Below are 14,005 nucleotides of genomic sequence, written 5' to 3' on the forward strand. Positions count from 1 at the left end.
GGAACCAGGATGCCTTTAGACTGAGTGCTTAACAGCTGTGAATCTTGTTTGGAAGGATTAAGAAATGAGGGCAACTCAACCTCTGACCCTGTCGAGTGCTGGGCTGGTGGAGAGACATTTAAACTATGAAATTGCACGTAGGTCACTTACTGTGAGTAAATATTTTGGCAAACCAGGAAACAGTGTACAGTATGTGGCAGTGACATTTTCATATGCCAGAACCTGCTCCCTCGGGCATCACTTATATCAGCAGTGATCACAGAAAGAGCTCAATAATTGCTTGTTTCAAAGAGTGATGTACCCTAAACCACAATAGATTTTGTAACACAGGATCTAGGAGAACATTTGGGCGCTCGTCAGGCTACACTAGAGCGAGAGATACACAAAGGCATAGGTGGGGGTCTGTGTGATCTGTTTGCTTTTTAATCTGTTGTTTTTTTGCCCGGTCAATTTCTTTATGACCACTCATGATGGCTAAGCACCATATTGAGAAACCATCTGTTGTAGTGCATGCCAGCCACTCAAGTGCCATGTGGGTCACAGTCCATTACATGAGAGACATTTTGTGAAGTTTACACAGAGTACGCTTAAGTACGTAAGTAGAGTCGAACTTCGTTATATTTAAGTTGGATCTGGCACAAACATGCCCTCGTTATATTCGATATTTGTTATAAGCATACACACTAACAAAAAAAAAAGAATCTCTAACGTCTATGGAAAAAAAAACTGTGATTACTTGACAGAAATGCAAGCCTCCAAGGGGCCATCAAACGGTCGCATGCATATTTTGACAGCCCGTTGGGATTTTCCATGCAAATACCTGGTGAGTGAACAACAGTAACCTATGCACACATGCTTTCCATCGTCGCTAACACACAAACATATTGTCTATTATTGACTACAGTCCAACCAAGCCAAGCTGCAGGCCAAAACACACAAGAATGTCCAGAATGTTCTATTTCAACATGGAGAAAAGAAAGTTTTTCTTTCTCCAAGCTGTGCTTGTTAAGTACAGTTGCTGACCATTTTTTTAGACATGGACGAAGCCACATGTGGACCAAACTCCTCTGTTACAGCTGTCAGTCTAGCCCGTACGTGTGATCTCATGCTCAATCACCAATGAGGTCTGCTGGCACGACCATGTTGTTACGGGGATGTACAAACGTACTCAGTTGCAACACGTGGCACAGAAGGTAGGATGGTGTCAAACGGCAATGTGAAGTCGCGACCATACAAAAGATAAAAGGGTGAATACCCTGCAGTGTCATGTCGGGACGAGTTATACTCGAATGTCATGTAGGCCAGCGTGGCGTCCCAGTCGCGGTGATTGTTGGAGAGGTACATCGACAGCATCTCTGTGAGTGTTCGGTTGAGACGTTCTGTAAGACCATTCGTTTGTGGGTGGTAGGCAGTGGACAGCTTGTGCTCAGTGGCACACAAGTGGAGGAGGTCGTCGACAACTCCAGACAAGAATGAGCAGCCACGGTCTGTAAGTAACTGTCCAGGTGCACCGTGGTGGAGAATAATATCGTGGAGGAGAAAATCGGCGACATCAGCTGTGCAACTAGTCGGTAATGCCTTTGTTATCGCGTAGCGTGCCACGTAATCAGTAGCGACGGCGATCCACTTATTCCCCCTAGTTGTCGTCAGAAAAGGACCAAGCAGGTCAAGGCCTGCGCGAAAGAAAGGTTCAGAGGGAACTCCAATTGGATGGAGTTGTCCGACAGGTGCCAGGGGAGGTTCCTTCCGGCGCTGACACAATTCGCAAGTTACGACGCACAGAGCAGTAGAGACCCGGCGCGAAGAACCTGCTGCGTACGCGGTCATATGTATGCAAAACTCCAAGGTGTCCCACCATCGGTGCATCGTGAAGTTGTTGAAGAACGATGAATGCAAATGATGGGGAAGGACAAGGAGAAACTTGGGGCCGTCAGGGTTAATATTGCGGTGGTAGAGGATGCCGTCGTGCAGCATGAACATGTGGCACGTGCCGTCGGTGCTGCCAGATTGCACTCCAGCGATGATGGGCTTTAAGGATTCGTCGCATTGTTGTTCAGAATGCATGTCGGTCATGTCAGTAAAAGCCATCATGCAGGTCACTGGATCATGCGCAACAGGATCAGGAGGATCCACAGGGTGAGGAGAGAGGCAGTCAGCCTCCTTGTGCAGATGTCCAGACTTGTAGTAGACAATAAATGAAAATTCCTGGAACCGCAAAGCCCAGCAACCAAGCCGTCCTGTCGGGTCCCGAAGGGAAGACAGCCAACAGAAGGCGTGGTGGTCTGTAACGACTGAAAACGTGCGGCCGTACAAATTTGGCTGGAACTTAATTGATGACAGCCCAAACTAAAGCCAAGCACTCCCGCTCGGTGAAGGAGTAATTTTTCTCGAGAGGTGACAGCAGGCGGCTGGCGTAAGCTACCACGCACTCGGTACCATTCTGATGTTGGGTGAGAACAGTTCCGATGCTGTGGCCACTTGCGTCAGTGGGGACTTCGGTCGGTGCTGATGGATCAAAGTAGGCAAGTATGGGAGGGGTGGTCAGAAACCCGATGAGAGCGGCGAACGCGTGAGCCTGCTCAGGGCCCCATTAGTATGGCGTGTTCTTCTTTAGAAGAACAGGCCAAGAACAGGCCGAGCAGCATCTGCAAAGTTTTTGACGAAACAGCGAAAGTAAGACCACAGGCTGATGAAGCAGCACACGTCACAAGCAGAATGTGGCACAGGGAAACTGCGAACGGCGAGAACTTCTTCCGGATCTGGTTGTACACCGGATGTGTCAACGTCCCAACACTGTAATCTGACAGTACCCGAATTGACATTTCGTGTAGTTCAGTTGGAGGCGTGCTTTTCGGAAGACCGAGAATTGCAGCGAGTCGGGTAAGGTAGCTTCTGAACGTGGGAGAAAAAACATTAATGTCATCCAGATAGCTAAGACAGGTGGTCCATTTGTAGCCTCACAGAAGAAAGTCCATCATACGTTCAAATGTCGCTGGAGCATTGCATAGGCCAAAAGGCATGACTTTGAACTGATATCAGGTATCATTCATCATATCAGGTATGATGAAGGCTGTCTTCTCGTGGTCCATTTCATCAACTGAAATCAGCCATTAGCTGGATTGAAGATCAATGGACAAGAAGTATTTAGCTTCTTGCTAGCACTCTAAGGCATCATCGATGTGTGGTGGTGGGTAGACGTCCTTTCACGTGATCTTATTTAAGTGGCGATAGTCGACACAAAAACATCAGGTACCATGTTTTCTTTTTTTTTTTCACAAGGACGACAGGCGAAGCCCAAGGGCTGGCTGATGATTCAATGACCCCTTTGCAGAGCATTTTCTCTACTTCTGACTGGATGACTCTGCGGTCAATATGCGATACACGATAGGGACGCCAACGAATAGTATTCGTGTCTCCAGCGTTTATATGGTAGTGAACAACAGATGTTTGTCCTAAAGGCCTGTTGCCGAAATCAAAGATGTCACTGGACGATTTGAAAGGAGACATATGTCTGTGGCCTGCACAAAGGTGAGGCGAGGTGCAATCATCTTCGTGAGGTCATCCGTTAAAGAACCAGAGCTGTTAGCTGCAATTCACACTGTGAAACCATTCTCGGCATTCAGACTCTCAATGTCAAATTTGGAAGTACTAGAAACGATGGCCAAGAACATGCCGGCCGGAAGCACTTGAGGGCACAGGCTGAAATTGAGAAGAGAAAGAACGATGCCATTATTAGTAACCGTGACCAGCACATGCGTAAGAGCAACGTTCCAGTTTAAAAGCACGTTGACAATGGTGCGAAGCACATATTGACTGTCGGGAACCTGTGGCTGTGCAGTCAAAATGACATAAGTGACTGCCTCGGGTGACAGACACACATCTTGAAGCGAGCACAAGTGCAGTGTGGCGGTGCTCGGAACATCGGCGAGTTGAGGCAGTTCCAACTGAAGAATGCTGGTTGCGCAGTCGATGAGAGCGGAAAGATTGGATAAAAAGTCCAATCCAAGGATTCCAAGCATGCAGTAAATAGCATTGGAGAGATTGTGTCTCCTTGTCTGACCCCTTTTTTTATAGGTATCTTCTTACTTTGGGGGGGGGGGGGGGGGGCTTTGTGGAGAATTAAGGTAGCTGTGGATCAAATATTATAATTCAATGAAAAATGTCAATGAGAAAATAGTAGAGCAACATGAAAAACTCACAACACAGCTTTCTGTTGCTTAGTACGTTTTACATAAAAGTGTTTGGTTCTTTTTTTGTGTGTGAAAGAAGCCTGCGAATACACACAAAATTGCCACGCGACGGGCCACTCGGGGCACTCTGCTTTCTGCGAGAACAAGCAGCATAGCTGCGGGAACACTTTTCCCTAGCCGTGTATCGGGGGGAGTCATCCTCCCACAGAGCTAGCGGCATCCTTTTCTGTATTGTTTGCCCTTGGTGCAGAAGCCCCTTAGATTCCCATTCCACCCCAGTATCCAGAGTTTCTACAGTGCTGGCTGTTTCCGGAGGCAAATAAACTGTTTCTGTTAACTTGGGGCAACACTGTGTTTGCTTGCTTGTGCAGAGCTCGCAGTGAAAGTGAGCAGCTAAAACAAGAAACAAAAATCTGCATAGATTAGCAAAAAACCTAGGCACAACACAGTGAAAAGGCAAAAAAGTCACTTCAAACACTGCAAATGGGCACCTGCTGTCTATAAAAATTTATCAGTCTAATGATATTCTGCGTCGTGTAACGTTGGAAATTCCTGGCCGACACATGCACCATTATGTTTCTTAATGAAAAACGCCTCTGTTAGTTCATGGGTAGTTTGTTTCCTGCTCTTGTACAACATTGAGTGCCTGCTACTTGTGGTGTGCAGCCGCATTTGTTTGAATGTGAAGCCACTGTGTGAAGCTGTGTGGCTGTGTGGCTCCTTCCTGCATCGAACGTTGCTCACTCTTCCACGTGCAGAAAGAAAAGAAGAATGTTTCACACTGGGGCACAAACATGCATACATTTGCATCTTCCCACAGGCTCATTCATGTTCACCGATCAAAACATAGGGCTTTCGGTGTTTTGTATCATCCGAAATGTTTTCATTGTCCGACGGCTTCTTTGAAGAACTTTGGGTCAGTTTCGACCGCATAACATGAATATTAATTTAGGAGGCAAGCTGTAACTCTGCCTATATTCATGAGGAAATTATTTAAAAGGAGCTGCAGGCAGCAGACAGTGCTTCTTGTTTGGCAAGATGCAGAACAAATTTACTACATCAAGGTCCAGGTGGTCAAATGAAACACCAGGCAATAATATATTTCTCAATGAAACAAAGAAGTGTCTAAAGGTTTTGAAATAGGTTATTCAGTTTGTCATAATGTCCAAATGCTTTTTGATTCAACAGCCATTTATTCAAACAAACAGTTCGTTAACTCGATGATTCCTTTAATCCGAGGTTTCTGTGTTTCATCAAATCTAGAAATATGAGCAGACTGCTAACTCATGGTAAGACTGGTAAAACCATGTCGGCAAGCATTGGAAGTATATGTTTTCGAAGAAGCCTTGAAGGTATCTCACGATCACGTACAGCGGCCTTGATTTGCTCTGTTATAAAAGTGTAACATGTCGTAAAACATTGAGCATAGTTGCGAGTCGGGCTATGCCTAGTGCAGGAATTTGCCATTGGATGCATCCACATGCATCATCGCAAGCCTGCGAATGTTGTACTGTATATGTTCTGTTTGTTTTGGCAGTGTAAGAAAATCAATTACTCTAGTAGCACTTTGTGGCGACCACTGGTAGCAAAGCAACAACTCCTCCGAAATACTACTATGGTAGAATGAGGCTGTACTTTACGTTTCCTGCAAGAAGAAAAAAATATTCTGAGCTTTCATTTCATGCTTAGCATGCACAGATTTCTTGCCGTTGTCTTTTCTTTTTAATTTCCTACTTTGCTTCGAGATTGGGGCTTGAAGCTTCCTTCTAGTTGATCAATGTGATATACGTGGGTTTCATGCTATAGAACAACAAAAGGCGCAGAGATCTGTTTCACTCGACACCCTGATGAAGTCTGTCGGGAAGCACTATGCTCTCAATCAGGTTCCTGTTGGCTCCTGCATGTGCTTATACACAATGTACAAAGACTTTTACTTAATTGAAACACTGGTGCAGGAATAGCTTCCCAAATAGTGGTAATTATAAGTAGCCATCAGTGAAATAGAAACAACAAAAATAATAAATCTTACAATTCTAAATTTCTTGTAGCAGTTGCATTTGCCTAAAGTATATATCCTCTTAAGTACAGTTAACCATAATGGGCGTGTAGGCCTTCCGAGCAGTACTTGGCCTGTGCACCATGGAGACGGTGCTGGTTCTCGTCCTGCTTGTGGTCGCACTGGTGCGGGCACTCAAGGGGGATGCGCCGGTTGTGCAGCCTGGCTACGATGGGATACCAGGCTGCTGCTGCTGACGACGACAACGCCTCGACCGAGGACAAGCAAGTGCGCTCGCTTTTTGCCGCAGCCTGCAGGCCTAAGTTGACGTAGCGATTGGCCGGGCCAAATGAGAAACCATAGTTTTGCACACTAGGCTTTAGACGCCTAACATATTTCACACTTAGCTGAGGTGCATTTCCAATCCGTCTGAGCGTAGCAAACTTCCCTACGGGAGACTTCTCACGAAGAGGATATACACTCTCATTCAAGGTTGTTCAGTAGAGCTTTAATCTGAATTGCGCAAATGGGCCTTCCCACGCGTCTCGTGTGACCCAATCAAAGTAGCAGCAGATGTTGCAGTTAAGGTAGAAGGACGACGAGGACTCACTTGAGACACACATCTTCGTACCACTGCATTCGAGTCGAGGGGTGGTGCTTGCATCTGTTTTCTTCACTCGCGGTGTAGTGCTGAGTGGAGGAATGTTCTCAGAAACAGGGGTCAGTGTCATTTATTCGCGACAGTGAAGCGGCATCTCTTCCTATCCCTTGTCTGCGCAGGGCCGGGGTGATGGCCTCAGTGCTGAGCTCGAGCGATCGCTAAATGCGGTCGCTCAACGGCCGGATCGGTTGCGCTCCGAGTCGCGGCGCCTGGAGCGAGCACTGGACCTTGAGACCACCGCCGCTGCTACGCCAGTTGGAGGCAGCAGTATTGCATCACCATCTGCCAAAGTGCCGCCTGCCCCATCGTCATAGTCGGTGTGCCACCACTTGCACGCCCATGAACGACGGCCAACAAACACAACCACTTGCCCGCCTTATGCTGTGCCAAGCTTAAATATCATTGCAGCAACATTACATTGGTGGCAGTCAGCAGTGAGGCCTCCAAGCATTTGTGCACCAAGTGGCAACTCAGACTGCCGTCACTGCCCTGCGATTCGTCACTTGACCATCTTGTGTTTGCCATATGGGATGTGAACTTTTGGAATGCTGTGGCCTGTGACAGGAAGCCAGCGCATTTGCTGTGCTGCTTTTTATTTGAGGGTGTTTTTGTTCTGTTGGCAGATGTTGTAAAAGTGCTGCTTCTGTGCCTATTTGATAGCTTTCTGTGGCTTAAAGCAGGCTCATTTCTCGCCATAGATAAGGCAGTATATTTAATCAAATTTCCTTAAACTAGCATTTCGTGAATGAACCCATACAATGCCTGTTCGAAGTAAGTGATCCGGAAGTTAAGTTTAAGTAAAATTGTATGTGCAACATCATTAACAGCTTTTGCATGGAACCTCGTTAATTGAAATTCCATGAGCAGCCGCAAATCTGTTCGAATAAAGTGATGTGCGTTATTCAAGGGCACGATCATGCACAATGCGAATTAGCGGAAGATCCTGCACCCATCCACGGTGTTTGGGCCATATAGGTAATACTCGACATCAGCAGTGCCTACGCACGACTTGCTCTAGCCAAAGGAGTTTTTGGGCTCGCTCGAATAATCGGACATTTTCACAGCACTGCCCACTGCCCTGTGCCCCGTTGGAACAGTTCCATTCTACGGACTAGCAAAGTACTGCTTCTCAAATATTTTTGTGTAAAGCACGTAACCAGTTGCATTTCCCAAGGTAGGGCATTTCTCAGCCTTTAGAGAGTTGTTTGGTGAGTAGTGATTATACTGTTGCGAAGTGATTATTTTGATTTAATCAACACCCAAGGCACCATGCTAAGTGTAGATCATGGCATTATCTCAAAAAAGATTTTTTGACTACTTCTTCCAGCTATGTTATCTGTGGTCAATGTTCCTGTTGTGACTGTATCCCAATTTCAGTCCAGTCAGCCAGCAAGCTGCAGAAGCCGAGCTTTTGTTTGCACCGCTCTGCTGCCAGGAGGTGCAACAAAAGAAGGTTGCATATTGTCACAAGCTGCTTCTTGATTTTGTGGGCTGCCAACCTTGCCAGCAATATGCAATTGGATCGTGCTCCGTTTGCCAAGTCATGATTGACGTGCATCGAGAAATGTGAAATGCTTGAGCCATGGATATTTTAGCAGATGTTCCCACATTTCTTGCGCAAGACTGTTCGTTAATTTCAGAGGTAGTTATGATTGGTCACACCAATAACGGCATCTAGCAAGTTTCCAGTGGCTGCCAACACATCAGGCGTTTCTGTGGCATGCCGCACATATTGAAATGCCGCAGAGCTACTTGATGTAATTTCTGGCTGTATGCAACGTAAAATATGCTAATATTACATGTCTTCCTGACCACTCGATTCTTTGAATATTTTGCAGTCCATTTCAGGTAAAGCATATTGGTTAGCGACTGTGCATGCTAACCAATATGCAAACCAATATGCGATGCCAGAGGTAAAAAGTGTTGTCCTCCGGCGTCGTCTGACAGCTTCGCCGACAACATGCAGATGACAAAGCTATCCGCAAACAGGGCTCGTGAGGCTGCTATGTTAGATATTGTCAAATTTGCCATCTTGTCATCTCGGAGAAAATTACAGGATGGCTACGCCTTGCATATTGGTTCAAGAAAACCAACATGGTGGCAATTGACAGTGTCCAGAATAGCATTGCTTGTTGATGTTGTCGGCGGCGACAGTAAGGACTGCCAATCAGATGAGCCCTGCCCCCATGCTATGGTGGCAATCACATTGGTGCTAGTGTCAAAGTGCTCTGCATGATCTGAATGACGATCATTGTGTTTTGTAAAATTCAGAAGCACTGGTGCAGCTTTTTCCAGAATGGTCGTTTTAACACCCAATGTAGTGGGATCTTGCTACGTGGCCCTCCACAGTGCATCATTTGCTTTCGACAATAATTGGCGCTTCACACCAAAGCAAACCTGCTGCAATTGGCTGTAGCGTGTCTTCGGTGGTTCTACCAATACCAAAGCTGTACTAATGCATAGGACCTTCACCGGACGCGAGTGTCTGTTTAAAAGGATCTGTGAATTCGAATTAAGCAAGCTTGAATTAACAAGGTTCTAATGTAAAAAAGTTCCCTTGTTCATTTGTTGTTGTTTCTCTTTCTATTTTTTTTTCAAGTTGGAAAAAGCATTTCTGTAGTTGATTCGTAAGCTTTTCCTCACGAAGTGTTAATATCTACCAAAACTTGGAAGAGAGTGCACCAAGTTTGGGCACTCACCATACTTGCTGTGCTGCCTTTGTTGGAGAAAGCCAGTGCTCATGTTAGGTCGTCATGAATGTGAACACATTTTTCAATTTTTCCTGAAATGTTGACTAATGTTTGCTTATATTGTACGAACAAAGTGGGATTAAAACACTGTCATCATTGTGGCTGTGCTGCAGTACATGCATGCTGTAGCACTTTATTAAAACTGGTGGTTACTTTAGTGCAATCAGTAGCATAGAGGGAGATGGTGACATCAGGAAGAAAATATCACTGCCACCATTCAATTTGTACCATAATGGGCTTTTTAGTTTTTAAAATTTCACTATAATTAATAGAATTTTCTAAAGTTTACTACTGCTGTTAATAGTTCTCACCACATTGTTTCTGCTCATTCAGTTTGCACGTCTTGCTCAGCGTGCTAATCATTGTCAGCATGCAGTATCAATCGGTACCATTTTGTAGTTTCATGCTAAACGCATTCATTGGAACTTTGAGTGCTCTTTCTATCTGTGCAATATCCACTTTCTTTGCAAACACTTGTTCACTTAGAGTGTGCGAAAATATGAATAGTGCTCTTGTGTCACACACACACACTACAATAGTAAAGACTTGTAACATAGAATGTTCAGATAATGTTGTAATTGATGCCGCATAAGATGTGCTGTTTCTATTCAATAAATTCATGTTTAATTTTGTTGGTTGTTGTAAACATGACTTTTTATTACCTGCACGGAAAGTAACACGAGGCTCCTTTTGGAGGAACGAATTTGGAAGATCCTTAAGGCCAACTGCAACAAACTTTTGGACCCAGTAAAAAAGCCCAATTTAGGATAGTGTAGATATAGGGGAGTGCAAAATTTGACGTTTGAAGTACGAGTGGAAGCATCAGGGAAAGTTCACAAAAAATAGCTGTTTTTGATACTGAAGGATAATAAAGCACCACCATTACTGCTCACCGGCAGTGACGCATTATCTACAATGCGCAACAAGATTATCAAGATATCTTGGAGATCACATTAGAATGTACACAGGATAATGTATACAATGTCGGCATTTCTGAAAGATGTTTCAACTTTCTCTGATGTCTGAAGACTCCTTGTAGCGGGCGTGAAGCCTACCTAATGCACTGCCAATTTTGGGACATAAAGCAATTTACAAGGCTTCTTGTAGTTTTAAAAATGACTTTGAGAAGTTTGGCAAGACATCTTGTAAGCCTTCTTTTGGTACTGTACCTAATACTCACCAAGGTTATTTCCAACAGAATCTTGGCAGTGCCTAGCCAATCCAGAAAACATGCTGGCTCTAGGAAGGGATGTTCTGTATGTAACATCCGTGTCACCACTCAAGTAATTGGGAAAGATACAGCGTTTATCTAATCATCTTTGTATGGCTCTCATTGATTATGAAAAAGTGTTCGATTCCATAGTGATACCAGCAGTTGTGTAAGGACTGCATAGTCAAGGAGTACCGAAAGCATGCATGTTTAATTAATATTAAGGTTTGACAGCTACCCTATTAAAGCGTTTAGCTTTCTTTGGGAACTAACCACAATATTTAGTGTGTAACCATTTTCGTGCGCCGATCCCGAAGACATTGCAATATAATACAACGGGAAAAACCGTGCGGTGGTACCACGAGGGTCTTCCAATACTTTTCAGTATTAAAGCTCCTTGATAATTTGAAAGTAGCGACACTCTCCTCCTTTCCTTGCAATGCTTTCCTCCTCGATTCTCCTCGCCCACTTGCTGTGCACAACACGCTTTTTCTCCTGGGCTCCCGCGGACGCGCTGCAGCATTCTGTGGAGGCGTGTTAATTTGGGCCAGCTGCACGCCCCAGTGGTGTTGAAAATTATGAGAAATGCTCATAACAGCATGGATAATGCTGAAGGCAACATTTATGAAGAGGTTGTTTTTTCCTAAAGCTGTATGAATGGGGCATACTGATGTAAAAGGAGCTTTGAGGCAAGTTCCATACTCCAGAAATTTTTCTGTCACATGATGAGATGCTTTACTTTGTGCGTCTGATCTAGTATTGCTTGTGGCATATCCCTTGCTGTGGGGCTCATTAAGTGAAAGCCTTAGATCTCTGTTTCAAAGTCGCGTTGTGAGCTACAGAAAATATCACGTGGCAGAAGGAAGGCCGGAAGCGAACCAAAGCATGTGCAGCCGTGTATAAGAGATGATTACTGATTAGCAAAGTTGAGTAATGATTGATTAGTGATTGGATTAAGATGAATTAAAGTCGATTAGGGTGAATGAAGGTGGGTTAAGGTGCATTAGGGAGGAATATGGTGGATTTGGATGGATTAAAGTGAATGAAGAAGGATTCAGGTGGATTAAGGTCGATGAAGGTGGATGAGGGAGGATTATGGGGGACGGGTGAATTAAAGTGAATGAAGGAGGATTAGGGTGGATTAAGGTGTATTAAAGAGGATTAGGGTGGACTAAAGTTGATTAAGGTGAATGAAGGACGATTAAGGTGGATAAAGGTGCATTAAGGAGGATTGGGTCGATGAAGATGGATTAAGGTACAGTAAGGAGGATTAAGACTGATTAAAGTGCATTAAGTATTAGTGTGGATTAATGTTTATTACAGTAGGTTTTACAGTCTTAATCCTCTGTCATCCACCTTAATCCTTGTTCATGCACCTTAATACACCTTAACCCACCCTGTAATGCTCCTTAAGGTGCAACAGGGAAGAAGATGCAACGAGCTATGAAAAGAGGAATGATAGGTGTAATGTTAAGGGATAAGAAAAGAGCAGATTGGGTGAGGGAACAAACGCGATTTAATGACATCTTAGTTGAAATCAGGAAAAATAAATGGGCATGGGCAGGACATGTAATGAGGAAGGAAGATAACCGATGGTCATTAAGGGTTACGGACTGGATTCCAAGGGAAGGGAAGCGTAGCAGGGGGCGGCAAGAAGTTAGGTGGGCGGATTATATTAAGAAGTTTGCAGGGACAACATGACCACTATTAGTACATGACTGGGGTTGTCGGAGAAGTATGGGAGAGGCCTTTGCCCTGCAGTGTGCGTAACCAGGCTGATGATGATGATGTAATGCTCCTTCATCCACCTTAATCCTCATTCATGCACCTTGATTCTGCTTAATACACCCTAATCGGTCTTAATCATCCTTTATCAACCCTAATTCACCTTAATCCTCCCTAATCCTTGTTCATGTACCCTAACCCACCATAATCGCCGTCTTAATATTCCTTAATCAACCCTAATTCACCCTAATCCTCCTTAATTCAATCGCTAATGAATCATTAACTTGGCTAATCATTCTCTTATACAGGGTTGGACATATGCTTTGGGTCGCCTCTGGCCTTCCTTGGGTCACGTGATAGTTTCTGTTCACAACGCGACCTTGAAACAGAGACCTAAAGGCTTTCGCCTTAAAACTTAAAAAAAAACGCAATGTGGACCAGCTAGCGCTCATCACCTGCAATACCACGGGCATACTTGCCACAGATTTTTTTTCAGGGATTGCATTCATTGTATCTGACTGACGCACAGATCGACGTAAGCTAAAAATGATAGCTCGCTCTACAAGCCTCTATTTCAATTTTCAGTTAAAGAAGCAACGGATCCTAACAATCGCGAAAAGTGCGATCGAGAGGCTGTATCTTCGCACATAATTGTTCACAGCGGAAAGCGGAATCTATAGTGCTGCGTTTCCGACTGAATAACAACAGTTGGCGACGTGCGAGGTGATGGAGCCGCCGCAGAGTATGAAACAGACTGTCGACAATCGCATTTTTATGCAACGTACAAATTGCCGCAACAAAAACGCTGGTGAGCAGGACGGAAGAATGAAAGAAAAATGCAGCATTACAGCTAGGGTGCTTTGCTATGAGCAATAAGATGCCTCACCTCGCAAAAAACGCTGTTCTTTGTTGGAATAAAGCTATTTCGGCCAATGTTATGCAGCCACTGCTTCCTGCGCAAGCCGTCACGCTTACCTTGTCGTATCATAAGAACGGCATAGCCATCTTCAAGCTTCTTGCTGCAGTTATATGCGCAATAGCATGGCATAGCGCTAGCACATAAAGCAGGAAACGCAGTGTACAACGTTCGCTACGCCGATCTAAAGCGCCGAGCCAGCCTAGCTGAGGAGAAAGATGGCGCGAACGAAAAAGAAAAACACAAGTAAAACGCAAGATCTGCGCGTTTCCAAGGGCAACGGTAGGGAGACCAATCGTTGTGCAGAAAAACGGGATCAAAACTGGTTACAGCGTGGGGGACGCGCATGGGGCGAGGAGGTCGCGCGGCGGCGGCAGAGTTTAAAGAGTGGCGGTACTTTCAAATGACGGACGGACGGAAAATACTTTAATGGATGGATGGATGGCGGCTACACCCTTTGTAACGGGCGGCGGCTGGCGCCACCTAGCCTTTTGCTCCCCCTCCTTTTTTTTTCTTTCTTTATATCCCCTTCTCATTAAACTAGTTTTCACTCCCCT

At 44.9% G+C, this 14,005-nt stretch overlaps 1 protein-coding gene across 2 annotated transcripts in view; it reads left to right on the forward strand.

The window, feature by feature from the left end:
- LOC142573168 (uncharacterized) overlaps window positions 1–10,231 on the forward strand; it is a 275,915-nt gene extending 265,684 nt beyond the window's left edge. For both annotated transcript variants that reach the window (XM_075682735.1, XM_075682737.1), the window contains one exon: window positions 6,967–10,231. In XM_075682735.1, coding sequence (XP_075538850.1) covers window positions 6,967–7,161 — 195 coding nt within the window. In that variant the 3' untranslated portion in view covers window positions 7,162–10,231. The remainder of the gene's footprint in view (window positions 1–6,966) is intronic.
- The last annotated feature ends 3,774 nt before the right edge of the window (window positions 10,232–14,005 follow it).

This window comes from Dermacentor variabilis, chromosome 2 (genome assembly GCF_050947875.1).
Source record: "Dermacentor variabilis isolate Ectoservices chromosome 2, ASM5094787v1, whole genome shotgun sequence".
Taxonomy (NCBI): Eukaryota; Metazoa; Arthropoda; class Arachnida; order Ixodida; family Ixodidae; genus Dermacentor; species Dermacentor variabilis.